The 16,097-nt window shown below is 35.3% G+C and overlaps 1 protein-coding gene across 11 annotated transcripts in view; it reads left to right on the top strand.

Annotated features, from left to right (window-relative positions):
* Positions 1-16,097, top strand: part of NFIA (nuclear factor I/A) — a 571,713-nt gene that overhangs the window by 202,945 nt on the left and 352,671 nt on the right. For all 11 annotated transcript variants that reach the window (XM_014549245.1, XM_014549244.1, XM_005878068.2 and 8 more), the window contains exon 2: positions 4,410-4,941. In XM_014549245.1, coding sequence (XP_014404731.1) covers positions 4,410-4,941 — 532 coding nt within the window. The remainder of the gene's footprint in view (positions 1-4,409; positions 4,942-16,097) is intronic.

The raw sequence follows: 16,097 nt of genomic DNA, 5'->3' as shown, positions 1-16,097 counted from the left end.
CGCGCGACTCAGTACGCTCCGCGCGCAGGACAGGGGCAACTTTCTTCTCCGATTCAACTCGGAGCGTGGGTCTTTCTCGCCCACCACCCCTCCTCTCCATGCCCTCCCTTTCCACCTCTCTGTTGCCTGCACCACCCCCAGGCAAAATATTGCTACTTCATGGCTCCAAAATCTGGTCCCTTTTGAATATATTATTTTCTTTGACTAAAAGGCACGAAGTCAAAAGTGATTTTGCGGTGGGGGAAAAAAAGGAAAGAAAAAAAGTGTGAGCCTTCATACTGTTTTGGTACATTGCGATCTGACCATTAATCACTTGCATGAAGTTGTATGCTTCATATAAAATGTTTATTCACCACTCCCTTAAAAAAAAAAAACCTGCTACCACTTCTTGCCTTCATTTTGCAGGAGATAACGGTTTAATCGGAATACTTTCTGGAAGGCTAAAAAGTATCAATAGATATTCCTCCCCTCTGTAGAGTCTGGATTTATTTCCCACATGACATCTCTTCATATTGCAATATCTAACAGTAAAAATACTGGTTATTTGATCTCAGAAGACTCTTAAATGCATATTTTATGTTGAAATGGTCTGTTTAGGATTTAGGCCTAGCATTAATAATGGATAGCAGTTGCTTTTAGTTATTGTAAAAGTTTTTATTTTTTATTTTTCCCTAACAAACTTGCAAAGTTCCTATTTTAGTAACTTGTGTAAGTATGGAGTGAAACTTTTCAACCACTCTGGCAAAGTTCACAATTGCATATGGATAAGATGCAAAGTGTAAGATAATTTGAATGAGTTGCAAGGACCACAGTGAAAATGCTGAGATTCAAAGACTGAAGTTCTAGCTGGCAAAAGTTTGCAACACATAGAACTTGTAGATAATACCAGTGTGCTGCAATAGTAGGATACGTTAGCGTCTTCTCAAGTGAGCTCTCAAAATTAAATTTATATTTTGAGATGGTGCACATAGGATACCTGTGTATCTATGTAGGCCCAAGGTATAGTTAGTTATTTAACAAAGTTGGATTTTCTTGGTTTATGAGCTATTATCACATTAAGAAAGTTGTTTTTTTTTCCTTTAAACATATTTGGCAGTGTGATTGATACATTCACTAGGCCTTCTTCTGGAAGCACCACTAAGAGAAACGCTTACTTAGTATATCAGTTTGTGAAGAAAATATATACTAAATAGCAAATGAAGGCCATATATTTTATGATTTCTTCTTTTAAAAATTGATTTACAATTTATTTAACCTGATGGAATATTTATAGAGCTTTAGAGCCAATTTTTAAAAAGAAAAACTTAGGTAGCTTATTGGTCTCTAAAGAAAGTCCAGTAAGCACAGGGATAAAAGTACCCTCAATGAAAGATTAAACTCCATATACGTGTATGCAATTTTTAAAAACTTTATTAGAAAAATGCCAGACATCTTATTTTAATATACAGGCATATCGTAAGCAAATCATGTACCTGGCCACAGAATGGTAACACAGTAGAAATTTATAGGTGAACATTTGAGAAGTAGTCCCAGAAATGCCAGCATTCAGTGGTTCTTAAACTTGGCTTACTTACAAACTGATCAACGTTTAAGGTGCTGATTGAAAGTCATATCGCTTTGGAAACAGGTTTCCAGGTTTGTTTTTATTGGGGGCCGATAACTTTCTCACTGAGTACATATGTAAAACATTCTTTGTTTTCTCTTGACTATTTTGAAATATTACATAACTTATGGCTATATGTGCAGTAACATTATTTGTAAAGGCATACTTTTAAAAAAAAATCTAATGTATGCTATACCTGGACATTTCCTACAAGTTAATGATATTCTTTAGTTCTGATATTCTGGAATATTTCTAATTGTGAGTTGAGAAAGATAACTAGCACTTTAATTGTGCATGTGTGTAAAGTTATACAAAATATTGTGCACTTTTATTGGCGCATTCTTGAAACCTTTGGGGAGTAATAAGTTGTAAAAACTTTTGATGCAAAAATGGGGACTTAGATTATTCTTAATGTGTAGTTGATATGGTTGACCTTATTTAAGGATTTTTAGGATGGGATATATGGGCATTTGGTTGGCAGGTAAACAAAATCCTCTTGAACACGAATGAACGCAGTTCTCCGTTCTCCGAGAAACATGTTGGGAGTATCTTTGAGCACTTAAATGCCATATTAGAATGCTTATTTAAAATGTTTATTATTAATAAAGCTTTTTAATAAGATAATGTTTTAGCATAAATATGAATTGTTTGGAACTATGCTATTCTTTGCATTATAAAATAGGGCTGAGACTTTAAAATAAAATCCTCCTTTTGGTGAAAGCTCACTTTGTAGTTAAGGTAGGCTCCAGGAGTTCTTTGCATAATGCCATACAGCCTTGGTCCCTAGTATGTCCTATGTATATAATAAAATCAGTCAATGTGAAGGACCATTTCAAACTCCAAATTTATGTATTTTAGAGCATTTCAAGGATGAGCTCAGAATTTAGTAATGTTTAAATGCTTTGTGGTGTGGCATGTATCTTAGTAGATAAACTGTGACTTGAAAATTGCCCCCCCCCCATTTCTCTATTCTATAGTATGGCAGTAAGAAAGATTTTTCAAACATCAGAAATTGAAAAATGCTGAGGGTTTTTGGTAAAGGATAATATAATTCTTTTTTTTTTCTGTTCCCTCTTCACTTAAAGAAGGCTCACATGTTATAAAAGCTGACTTCTTCTTGGATGCTTTTATTGAAAAAGAGCAGTTTTCAAAGTTAAACTTGAAATACAGAGCCTGAAATTTATTCAGAGAGGAAAAAAAGAAATGTCATTTATTGAAATGATTTATTATGTATTTTATTAATATATACTTTTCAAAACAATAATATGTAGTTTAGATAATTGATTATAATTTATTATATTTTAACAGACTTCATTGTTAAAATATTTTACCAGTTTTAACCACTCAGTTTACATTTGAACATCTAAAAATTTAATAATTTTTAATAGTAGTATTTTGGACACTGCAGTTAATTCTGTCTCCAAAGTATATATTTAGATGGATATTACGAACTGAAAAAGAATGCATTTTATAATACTTGTCTGTCCTACACCCTTTAAAAAAGTCATCAAGTATCTCTTTGATTTTCTTATTCTCTTTTATTTGAAAGTAAATAATTTATCTTTTTGGGGGGTTGTGCGGCAGAGAAAAGTTATGTAAGATTAGTGTGGGTTGGTTAATCAAAAGTTAGATGTACCGAGAAAGCTTTGTGGAGGTTACTGTTTAATTTTTCTTTAATTTTATTTTTATATTTACTAAGAAAATGTCAAGTAAAAGAATCAAACATCTTCAGTAAAACAGTAAGAAAAATTTAAATATTTTAAATTCCATTTTATTTTCAAATTACTTGAATTTTAAGAGGCAACGATGATGGTTTTCCTGGAGTCTCATAAACATTGAATATATCAGGTTCTCCTTTTTCCTGTGAGGAAAAGCCTGAAATATTATTTTCAAAAGTTAAATAATTATTTTGTTTTTTAAGGGATGATCATTACTGAAGGCATTTCACAATCATATCAGTAAATTAAATGTATTTAGTTGCAACACTGTTGTCACAGTGACACATTCTGTTTACTATCTGGAATGTACGCTTTTCTTTGTCCCCCCCCCCCTTTTTGTTTCATTCCCATAATATCAGAAATTATGTCTTGGACATAGATCTTTTATTTTAGTCTGATGAATATCAGATTCATCTCTTCTTTTGTATGTGGTCCTCTGCCATATTTTTCTAAGTTTTTGACTAAAAATATTTATGTACAACTGGAATACTTAAAAAGGAATTAAGATGTTACCAAAATGACTAAGACACAGATCAGAGTCTACATACAGTGTTTTTAGAGGGAAAGTCTTTATTTTCATTGATCGCGGAGACGATTTCTGCTCCTAGACTTCCATAAACATTGACTGGCATCTAAATGTTTAGGATTTGCCAATCTGGCGGCTGAACCCTGGCTGTACTACAAGTAGTGAGGTCAAGGCTGGAGCAAAATTAGATATGCCTTCCTTGAAATAGGGTTAGGATTATATATTGTTATAAGCATTTCGATAAACTTTACTTACTAGCTAAAGGATTTGCAATGACGACTGGACCATAGAACCTGGGATGCTTTGGTGACTATACCAAAACATTTTTAAATTTTTAGCAATTTTCATCTTTGAGGTTGTGAGAAATAATACCAGTCGCTTTCTTTTTTCCCTCTTGGACTTCCCGTAGGGATTCTATATACGATTTTGGTAATTTAATCCTTGCATCAAATTTCAAGTGAAATAAAGATTTTTTTTTTTTGACGGTGACCATCTGAAAAAAAAAAGTTGTTTCTTTTTGTTTTCAGTGTAGTCATACTTTTGTTTATATTCATTTCCCTAGGATGAATTCCATCCTTTCATCGAAGCCCTTCTGCCCCACGTCCGAGCCTTCGCCTACACATGGTTCAACCTGCAGGCCCGAAAACGAAAATACTTCAAAAAACATGAAAAGCGTATGTCAAAAGAAGAAGAGAGAGCCGTGAAGGACGAGTTGCTAAGTGAAAAACCAGAGGTCAAGCAGAAGTGGGCATCTCGACTTCTGGCCAAGTTACGGAAAGATATCCGACCTGAGTACCGAGAGGATTTTGTGCTTACAGTTACAGGGAAAAAGCCTCCGTGCTGTGTCCTTTCCAACCCAGACCAGAAAGGCAAGATGCGAAGAATTGACTGCCTCCGCCAGGCAGATAAAGTCTGGAGGTTGGACCTGGTTATGGTGATTTTATTTAAAGGTATTCCGCTCGAAAGTACTGATGGCGAGCGCCTTGTCAAGTCCCCGCAGTGCTCCAATCCAGGGCTCTGTGTCCAGCCTCATCACATAGGGGTTTCTGTTAAGGAACTCGATTTATATTTGGCATACTTTGTGCATGCAGCAGGTAAGTGCGATGGTGAGAAGTCCTGCCACTTTCTCTTGTGTGTGTTTCTTTCCTGATGACCCCTGTATGTGCCTGTGCACATGCACGGCGTGGTTTCAAAGGTGGGCCAAAGTCAGAACAGCCCCCGGTGTCTGGGGTGCCACCTTCATGCAGATGGAAAAGCATAGCTTTGAGAGAATTCGCACTAAGTTGAGTTCTTTTGGCAAGTGGTGTTATCAAAGGTGTTGGGTAGTCAGTTATGCGATATGTTTAAAGCACAATTTTTGATGATGGGCAGAGAAGCCTCATAAAAACTCTTGTCATAAAGGGTGTATTTTACCTGGCAAGCGATCTAGTTAAAAAGCATGTAGTTTGGTAGTGAGGCAATATTTTTAGTGGCTTTTCTTCTGGGAATGTTTTTAACCTACGGGGGCCTCTTGAACACCTTGCTAATTAAGATGAGGTTGGAGGTGAGATTATTGTTATTAAATTGCTGATCATTTATGAGGGAAAAAGATTTACATTAATATGCAGACTTAGTAGCTTTGTGTTTAGGAACTTTTAGTGTTGTCTCAGATAGCTAAGGGAAAAAGCAAACCAACTCTTAAGTAATTGATGGAGAGGTTAACCTTAAAAGTAACCAACCCGTATAGTGCATGAGTGCATTGAGAAATCCATATTGATAATTGGTTTAGTGAGTTGCTTTGATTTATAATAAAAGTATTTATTGTTTCAGGGCTGTTTTCAGGGCATGTTTTACCTATGCATATTACAGCAGTTAGAGTAGCATTGAGGATAAAACTATTGAGGACTGGATAAAATAATGCATTTTTACTTTGTTCCTTTCATCTTGTTTTAGACAAAAGGCTCATTGTGTTATGTGAAAGCTCAGATCTTGTGTAACTTGTTGACTTTTTATATGTACATATCGGTCGTGGTAGATCACCTTCATGGCAGTTACTTGAGCCTGATGGAAGAAAGAAGGTTGTGGAATCCTACCAGTAGATTGTTTTGGGGTTCATATAATTACATATTTTTTTTCACAAAGGAGAGAGAAGATACTATCTGTAAAATCAACACAGTACTGTTTTGCAAAACATTTTTAATTATAAGGATGCAAGCTATATTTTAAAGAAGTGAGCTGAAATCCTATTCTCTATTATTTTTCTCAGTATATGTTTCAGAAAGAGAACTTTTGTTATCCATCTTTCCTTACATAAGAAACTGGAGAAATTAACTTTGCAAGCATGTCTCATCATCATTTGCATTCTGTTGGTAGGGGACAGATAAGTATTTTAGAGGATGTGATCTGTAAGTGTTTAAAATGTTTGGGTTTCTGAAAATGTTTATATGTAATTATAAGAAGTGCCTGTTGCTTCAGCCAGTTTTGGGTGGCGGTAATGAAAAGGCACACCTCTCAAATGACCTTTACACAGGAAAAGTAGTCCTTTCTTAACCCCTTTACCATGCCATTGTTGTTACTTTGTTCTGTGTTTTGAAAAAGCCAAGTTAAATTTTTTAAAAATTTATTTGCATATGTAAGTGGAGATTCTTATAAGGAAAGGCAAGGTGCAAAGAAAATACGGGTGTTCTAAGTGCTGTCAGGGAACATTTTTTAAAATGTATTTAATCTTTTTAATATTTCGGAAGTAAGTATTTTATAAATTATAAGTAGTGCTCTAATTGAAAATTGAGGGTGCCAACAGGTGATGCACATCATGGTATGTTTTGTACTTCCTTAAAGGTACCATCAGAATGAAATACCGGTTATGTTTTTATCGGTGTGAGCAGTATCCATTCTAAGTTTTAGATGTAAACATTTCCTTTAGATTTAAGAGATGCAACCTTTCTAGCTATTGCCATGACAGGCATTCTCTTTTGTTGTTGATGCTGTTACTGGTGCTGTCGCTCCAAGTCCTGGAGCTAACAGTTGCTGGTTGTTTCAATACTTAAAGGGTGAGGTTGGTAAAATGATGTGTAGACGGTTGCTTAGGAGAGTTAGCATCCTTATTGCTTATGAAAGATTTATTGACAGCAACATGGATCAGACTACCTTTCGGTTTGGTTTTCCTGATGTATCCCAGAATCCCTTGTCAGGCCTGAACGCCAGCCAAGTGCCAGGCCATTGGTTTTGCCGGAGCAGAGCGCGGTAATGGCTGCTTCTCTGTACGCGCCGCAGGATGATTGCAAAAGGAAATATTAGGGGCCTTTTGTCTGAAAATATTTCAAATTTGATTTAAGAGATTTAGAGACCTGTTATTTGTGGAAGGGAGGCTGCCAATACAAATACGAGGTAGGCCGGTCAACTTACATACAACTGATTTGACAAGCATCTGTTATAATACTGAAGATTTGTAAACACTAAACAATGTTTTTACCTCCTTAAAAGTTTTGAGAACTTGCCAGTATTGGCAGGAGGCAGAGACTCTGAAACGTGCTTCAAGAAACATGCCAAAATCGTTGTGGCCTTTTCACCTACAGTCCGCTCCCCCCACCTCTCTCTTTCTTTAAAGTGTTATATATTGTTTTCTCCCCCAAAGTCTCCTTTTTTTCCCCTTAGCTGGCCACAAAAGGGAGGTGTTTTTTTTCCTTCCAAAAAAAATGTGTACAATTATTGCTTTATTTCTCAGCCTCTTCTTTGGTAGGAAGTTGAAATCTTAGAACACACATGTAAATGCTGGAAACTCATGCAGAATCAATCATTTTTTTTAAAAGCAGAGGTGATTTAGCCTGAGACTTATTGAGATGCTAAAATACAATACATAAATTACATTCCAAATTTTTCCTCTAAATCCAGGAGTATTCGAACTGTGTGAATTTTGTGGCTGATAAACAGTAACAAGTATAATGAAATCGGAGTGATTCCAAAAGCCTGAGAATTTCATCTCGTTAAAAGTATAAAAGAGTATATTCATTTTAGTTTGGTCTCTATTTGAGTTGTCCTTCCCCTGTATCATATGACAACTTGGAGATATTATGGTATTGTGGCAAATGGTATTCTTTGTGGGCATGTAACAGTAAAGCTAATTTATGACCAGTCTTTACCAGATGATCTGTATCAGAATCTACAATATACCCGGCACGTGGCAAGGTCACAATTTAAGTTGTTAAGGTCATAACCTTAGCCACCAGGCATTTGACCTTTTAGATAAAGTTAACCTTTGTTCATTAGTAGGCACTCAACCGAGAACTTTCTGGAGAGTTTTTTGTTGTTGTTTTTTTTTTTGTTAAACTGCTTCTGTATAACTTCTGGTAATGTAATCAGATTCTAGGGAGCTTTTCAGCTGAGTTAAATTTTGTAAGAAGTTAGATTTTTAAGAATGCATCTCTTGCATTAGAGGTAAGTTGCTGTATCTATACCACAGAATGACAGGGTTACACGTTATTTTTCATAGTTATTACCTGCTTTTGGGGGGCGGGGGAATAGAATGAAAGCTCTGAGGCAGCTGCTTGGAGATGTTTAAAAATAAAAATTAAACAAATAAAATTATGTTTAATTCAATTTGGCCTGTGCTAGTTTTTAAGTTGGGCCCAAGCGCTAAATCACAATGAGCATCCTCACTTTTTGCACATGAGTAATTTTCTGAGATTGGAAGTATTTTTAGTGGCCTTAAAATTTACTTTGAAAGATAAATAAATGGCCAAAATTTGCCAGCTAATTGCTGTCATTGTTAATTAACCAGTGACAGAGAAAATTGGATTTGTCCTACTGGTAGCACGAGTACTTGGTTAGTTTTAAGGTATAAGTGAACATTTTTTTGCATGGTGATGTTTTAGTACAATAGTTACTGATTGCTTTCATGCTGCCCCTGTTACTACCTTTACTTAGCTTTGCTTGGACTAGGGTTAGCAAAGGTCCCATCACTCACTGAAAGAGCTATTGCCATGTCTCGGAATTCTGGTACCTGTCCTGTAAACCTGTACTGCAGTATTACTGATTACCATATCACCTGTACCATATTATTCACCTTATTATGCTAGCGTGAATGCTCATTTTTAGTTATTTACATTACTGTGAGTTTTGCTCTGATACGCCATGTATTATTCCGTTTCAACAAAGAGGGAGAGAGAGAGAGAGAGAGACTCCCATTTAGGTGCATTTTAGTTTTATTTTGGCTTCGTGATTGCCATTCCTTCATAGAGTAATAGAGAAAGCCGTGATATGCAGTTGGACCAGATGGTCATGTTGACAGGTTGAGAATTCACTTCCTACTGCTTCAGAACAGGTGTAAGATTAGGAGTGTCTGTGTATGAGCGTATGTGTGCATCGTGTGCATGTGTGTGCACATCCAGGCCGCACACAGAGTGTTGTTTAGAGCAGTGGAAATGATTTCTTTCTTTATATTTTTTTAAATAAAGCTGGTACTTTAAATACAGTGTAGCTATATGCATAAGGTTATCAATACATAGAGAGTAATTATTGTAACAATTTTTAAGTAAATGTTAGACTGTTATAGTTTATAATTTTATGTCAAATTAATTACAACAATTTCTCTATTTTTAGATAATCACATTAGTTTATGGCAGTATTGCATATCTCAACTACATTTCATATATTCTGTTAGCAGGTATATGTGTGTATGTGTTTATGTTCAAGTCTAGGACTAGACATTATGTAATTAAACTTCTTCAGTGCCTTAAAAAACTCCCTGGTTGGAAGCTGTGCCGTTAGTTTCTGTGATTTGTAATCATAAACTGTGTTTGGAAAAAGAAGGAATAAGACTAATATACATTTAAAATTAATAGAGTAAGTACCACCCTACCTCAAATTCTAACTCTAACCTGACACTAAACTTGTGATAGATTTTTGTGGCTGACTGATCTATTGTAAATAATTGGTATATGCACACAATTTTAGAAAACTTCATTTATCTTTATATTTGTCTTTCAAGTCTTCAAAGGAGAGAGCACTAACAATCGACAAACTTGAGATAAATATGGCTTTTATCTCCTGGAGTGTTTTCTGTGTAACTTGAGGATAGTAAAAATATCTGTTATCTAGAATTTAGTAACAGTATCCTTTATGTAGAATGTAGTGAAAAAGATGGACATTCAGAGGCAGAGAATGAATAGGAATAAGGAGGAAGAGTGGTTTTGGTGTAAACCTGTAACAGAGGAGGTCAGTTCATTTATGGCTAAGAGGTTCGAGTGTTGGTAAGAAATTTCTCAATGCTGCTGGCTTGGATTTGCCTTGTCTTTTTTTCTACCCAGTGATGAATAGCATTAATTTAAACCTATTTAGGGCTAGTGTGGGAGAAACCACAGCCTTTGTTGTGGTCACTGCTGTACACAGTAGGACTGGTGTTTCACTTAGTGAAGGCCTCAAGCTGCTTCCAGAAGACGCAGAACAGCCTGTCGGCTTTTAAAATCTTGCACAGAAGCAACAACAGTTCTAATTGCTCACAAATGTTAATATAGATTATTGAAAACAATTCTGAGGGTTAGAATAGGAGAAAAAAAAACATCAAATACAGATTGAATGCAGTGAATGTGCTAACCATTGTTTTATGACCATTTCAGCAACAATTTCTCCATGGTTATTTAGAGTTTAGATCTTGCTTTTCAATATATTATAAATTGTAAATCATTGGGATCTGGGGTAAGGGGGAGGAAGAAGTCAGGTGGAGGAGGAAGAGAATGAATGAACTGGCATGCTTTGTTAAGAGAAACATAAAACCGTGAACTTAATCGCAAATGGAGATGCTCTAAAAAGTGTTTTGGTTTAAGTAATGACTGTAAGAGGATCCCAAGCAACAAGATATCAAGAGAATTTTATAATCAATCTCCCCACATTTTTTTTTTGCATAGTTTCTTTTAGACTAAGAGACTATTAGTGGCTTTTGGAGTTTCTGTGCAAATTTTTAGAAAGAAAAGTTTCACAATTTTTTTTTAAGTATTAGGGGTACAGTTAGGGACGCTTGTGGCACACATACACTTGTAAAGGAGCTATTGAGATGTTTATTATTATTACCATTTTACCTTTGAAGGTGACAATAGACTGTTGTCTATTTTTTGGCTGTCAGCCACTAAGGCAACTGTAAGATACAAATTACTGATCCAAACTTTAGTGTCCCTAAACTTAACCAGAATTTTATAGCTGCTGCAAAGACAGAAATGACTCCTCCCCACCCCCACCCCCCCGGTTTCCCCCAAATATTAGAAAACAATGTTGTGTGTTTTGTGTTATGATAACTCCACAGTGTAAAAGTATATTTAATCTAATGGAATTTGTCCTCCCATTTTAGTGAAATAAACATGGCTTATGAGGCAAAGAAATAAATCCACAAATGACAAATTGCAGCAGCTTCATGGCAGAGATCTTTTTGCTGTTCTCTTTGTAAAGAAGCTAAATAAGATTAAGCTAAACAAGATAAAACTGAAGGAAAAAAGTTCATTTGTGTTATGTATTTTGGCAAGTGTTGGTCTTCTTTGACATGTAATATATTGCTCATCCCAAACCTAGAAATGATTAGGGTGGTCATAATAACTGGAGATTGAAGTGGAACAGCTTAATCTTCTTTGCAAACTTTAAACTTATTGCTCTTTGTGTCTTTTGCATACCTTCCTAGTGATAGATATTTTGGGCCTTGATCAACTGAGAGATGGATGGAAGGAAGGGAGGAAGGAAGACAAATAACTTTTATTGAATATCTCTTTTATGGCAAGCACTGTACTAAGTTTTGCCCTATGCTGTAGCTTTTTTTTCTTTCCTCTTCTTTTTTAAAAACTTCATAGCAATATTGTGAATAAATAATACATTCTCCATTTGTACTGATGAAAATAAAGTCTCAGAGTGGCCAAGTTAGAGCAAAATTCAGACTTGCTGATTCCAAGTTATTTGTTTTTAAAAATAAAATTCAAATCTATTCTATAGCCTTCTTTCTATCTTGTTGTTTGGGGTTGGCTGTTATTTAAATGGTATTAAACATCTACCTTGAATCAATAAAAAGTCAAAATCCAAACCTTTCCCACAGAGATAGTTTACTGCAGAGTTCAGGTCTAGCCACAGAATGAGGCTGCACTTGGTTAGGAGAAGGAGAAATGGTTTTGGGCTTGTCAGTGTGGGGGTCAACAATCTGGAATGACTTGTTCTATTTTGTTTTTAGGAAGTTGAAGTTAGTGAATTCTATTTGACATTATGACACAGGTTTAAGATTAAAAACATTTTTTTGGTAAGATAAAGTTAGCTGAATTGGTTTAAATGCTTTGGGAAGCCATTGAGAATTAAAGCAAGCATTATTTTAAAAATCAGAATCGCATGTAATATTTTACTAGGTAGATTTTTTAAAACATTTTCTTATATGCATGAGATATATATTAGTAACTTCCCATAATGATTAGATTTAAAAATTTAAAACTTACTCCATAAAGACCTTGTGGCCTTGTGTATAATTATTTAAAAGAAAGCAAAAATGGAGTATTTTTAGTTAAAAAATTTTTTTAAAAAAAATTTTAAAAAGAAAGGAGAAAAGTTTAAAATAGGGACAAGCTTTATCTTAATGCCCTTAAATGATCTATTGATGGATTTATCTAATGCCCTTATATTCATTTTTTTAAACTTAGGCAAGATTAGTTCTTAATGACTTCAGTGCAAAAACTCAAAGTCTCACTCAACATGAATTTTCTATTGGTAAATAGAAAAAAAATGACCAGCAAAATAATTTTTACTACATTGGTTCTACATATTAATTCTTTTAGGATTTTTTTTTTTTTAAAAAAGTATGCTGCTGAACTGGAACCTATAATGAATAAAAGAAAATGTAATTTTCTTTTTAAGAAATGCTAATAAGTCTTAATGTTAGGGTTGTTGATTATCAGTTATGCTGGAGGAGGAAAATTTAGGTTTGTGAATAAAAGTGAATAAATTGGAAACAAAAGGGGGTTAGAATTAAAAATTAGGACTCACAGTCATTGTTCTTTCCACCCCGTTCCATACTGCCTGCCTTATGATGTCTCTGGTGTTTATGGTGGTCCCAAATCCTGTGAATTTCAGACATAAACAGTTTTCAGAGCATACATATTTATACAAATATTTTAATAGCTATTTTTGAAGTACTCTATGGGTTAAAAAAGCGAGCTGAAATAAAAAATAATAAAACATTTAAAAAGTAAATACTATTCAAAATTTTGTATGTATGTCTGTGTAGCATCTGCCCTTGTCAGGCTGCTGTCTTTGTTGCTATGGTTTGGGTGATTTTATTTCCTTTTGTAATTTTGCCAGCCCATGATTGGGTAGTGCAGCATGTTCATGCTGTTGGGGAAGATGTATCTGTGGTGAGTCATATAGCTTGATCTAAGTGGTAATTTTTTGGTAGGGAAAGGTATTTGTCATATTCTATTATCCAATAGAAACTGTGGTGCCACAATATCAATGTTCATTTAGTTATCAAAATCAGGCACACATTACTTAATATGGGAAATAGAGGACTACCTCTTCTGTTGGAAGCACTTAAGATACTGTGTATTTTAATCTTAAAGGGATTAGTTAGCTAATTTTAAGGTTCTGCATAAAGTGAATATCGTATATATAGGATCCCATTATTGTCACTTTCAAATATTCCATTGCTTTTCAAAGAAGCTGACATTACAAGTTCTTAGGTTGACAAATTCTCATCAACTTTGGTGAAAATTTTGGCTGCAAAATGACGAAAGGCAAAGGAGGGCCCTAGACAGATGGTTTTCAGTGTTGGGATGACATCAAGCCCTTCTTCATGGCATGTTTTAAACATTACAAATGAATGAGGAATGGAGATGCTTAAAGAGCTTACTATAGAATGAGGAAGTAAGATACTATGTATGTGCATGCAATCCTTCATAGCATGCTGTTAAACAGAACTGTATGAGCTTAGGTATAATAGCAAAGTGGCAGTGAAAATTGTAAATATCTTTTTTATGCAGTAGAACTCAAAAATAATATTAGTCATTACAAATATTGTGGATGGAAAAGTGTGTATACCTGAGAAAATATTTTTTGGCATTAAGTAATGGGAAGTTGAAGATAAGTGGGTTACATACATTTAAGATGATGCAAGGATTCTTGATAAGATTTTGGCAAAAGCTTGTCTGCATCTTTGTATAACTGTGGCAAGATTTCTGCATGGATCATATTATATAAATATAACTAAGTTACTAATGTTTCTGTTTGATTCATTTAGTTGGCTTTTTCTTCCCTTCTTTTAAATGTTAGAGGTTCTCTTTTGGAGAGTAGTTTCAAGTAACTTCTGAGAATGAAGTCTTTGTAACTGGATGCTGTTTAACAGCATAACTATTGTTGTACATTCCTGTCAGCAAAAGATAGTCTTTGCAATACTTTTATTGTATGTCCTCTTAATATGTGACAAGGACTTTTATTAAGAATTATTTTTCCGTTTAAATGTACTTTTTGAAATCCCTCCCCCTCCCAAGCTAATCAAGAATTACGGGGGTGTTTTAAGAATATTCAGATGCATTTTTATTATTTTCTAGGCTTGTTCACTGTATAGGAAAAGTCTTATTTTTTTAAAAAAAGGTTCTGGGATTCATGTAGTTTAGATTTTCTCTAAAAGGAAGGGGGAATAGAGATTAACAGAAAAGTGCCATCTCATTGAGCTCGGGATGTATACAGTTCTTTGGAAAATGAGGATATTGCCATCTGGATTGTTAGGGTTGAAGAACTAATTGTTCTAAAGATATTTGCCCCTCATTTCAGAAAAGACAGCAAACATGCAAAATGGATAAATGTAATCCTTTGTACTTTTACCACCTACATTTTTAAACTACAGTGACTCTGATTTCTCTGGAAAGGTCAGAGGTTTCAGAAGGCTTTGTAATTCTTCAAAGAAAGACATTTTCAATTTTGCTATATAAAGACTGATTATACATAGCTTTTTACTTTATTTGCAATTGAGCCTAGGACAGTGGTCGGCAAATTCATTAGTCAACAGAGCCAAATATCAACAGTACAACGATTGAAATTTCTTTTGAGAGCCAAATTTTTTAAACTTAAACTATATAGGTAGGTACATTGTTATTAACTTAATTAGGGTACTCCTAAGGCTTAGGAAGAGCCACACTCAAGGGGCCAAAGAGCCGCATGTGGCTCGCGAGCCGCAGTTTGCCGACCACTGGCCTAGGAGGTGCTGGGGTGGGTATGATGCTGAATAAGCCATGAGACGTGTCATGAGATAGCAGAATTGGAGGGAAACAGATAGATTGGAGAAAAACATAGATTCACGTTTAGAGATGCTCATTTTTGGCCTTTCCTATCAATCGCTTTGTTTAAAAGTGAGGACAGAGCAGCTGCAACAGTGCATTTGGCTTTGTACTAGAGCATTCTATTACAAACTCTTTAAGCACTTGGGCCGTTTCAAGAAGTTTATGTATGTGGGTGCTATTTCTTAGGATTGGCTTTGTTGGTTTTCTAAATTGTACATATGCGTTTCTTTGGTTATATGTGGGTTTCTTTGTTTCTGTTTTGTTTTTCCTTTGGACTTCTCCAAGTTTTGGAAATTTTTTCAAGTTGGGCGGTGGGGTGTATAGAGATTGTAGATGACTTTTGTTGTGGGTTACTCCTGTTATTCAGGAAACAGAGGCCCAGGGAGGGTTAGTAATTCACTCAAGGTCATGCCAACAGTAGGTGGCAAAGCCAGGGTTAAAGCCAGATCCGTCAGACCTCAGGCTCCTGTAGTTAACTTCTGTAATATTTAATGGGCGGTTCTTATACATTATGTTATTAGCTCTTCATGTAAACCATACATTCTAGGGAGGGGAGCTTTTACAATTGCTTTTATGCAGTTCAGGAGGCTGAGTAACATGTCCATGGTACATGGTTAGTAAGTGATTGGAGCTGGTGACGAGGTCAGACCCTTCCGTGGCCTGACCTCGGAACACTTTCTATTTCTCAATGTATCCAACTCTCTAAGCTCCACCTCTGAATGTTTGGATGGGATAAAAAGTGCTCTCTAGAAGTATGTAGTCGTGCTGAAAGCACTTTGTTTTCTCCGAAGCTTAAAAAGTAGTGAGAGCCCTGGCTGGTGTTGCTCAGTTGGTTGGAGCATTGTCCCGTACACTGAAAAAGTTGAGGTTTGATTCCTCGCCGGGGCACATACCCAGTTGGGGTGCATGTGGGAGGCAACCGATCAATATTTCACTCTCACATTGATGTTCTCTCTCTCCCTTCCGAACTTCCTTTAAAATCA

Source organism: Myotis brandtii, unplaced genomic scaffold, assembly GCF_000412655.1.
Source record: "Myotis brandtii unplaced genomic scaffold, ASM41265v1 scaffold540, whole genome shotgun sequence".
NCBI classification, from domain to species: Eukaryota; Metazoa; Chordata; class Mammalia; order Chiroptera; family Vespertilionidae; genus Myotis; species Myotis brandtii.
Note: the sequence above shows the minus strand (reverse complement) of the source record. Positions and strands in the feature narration are given on the sequence as shown.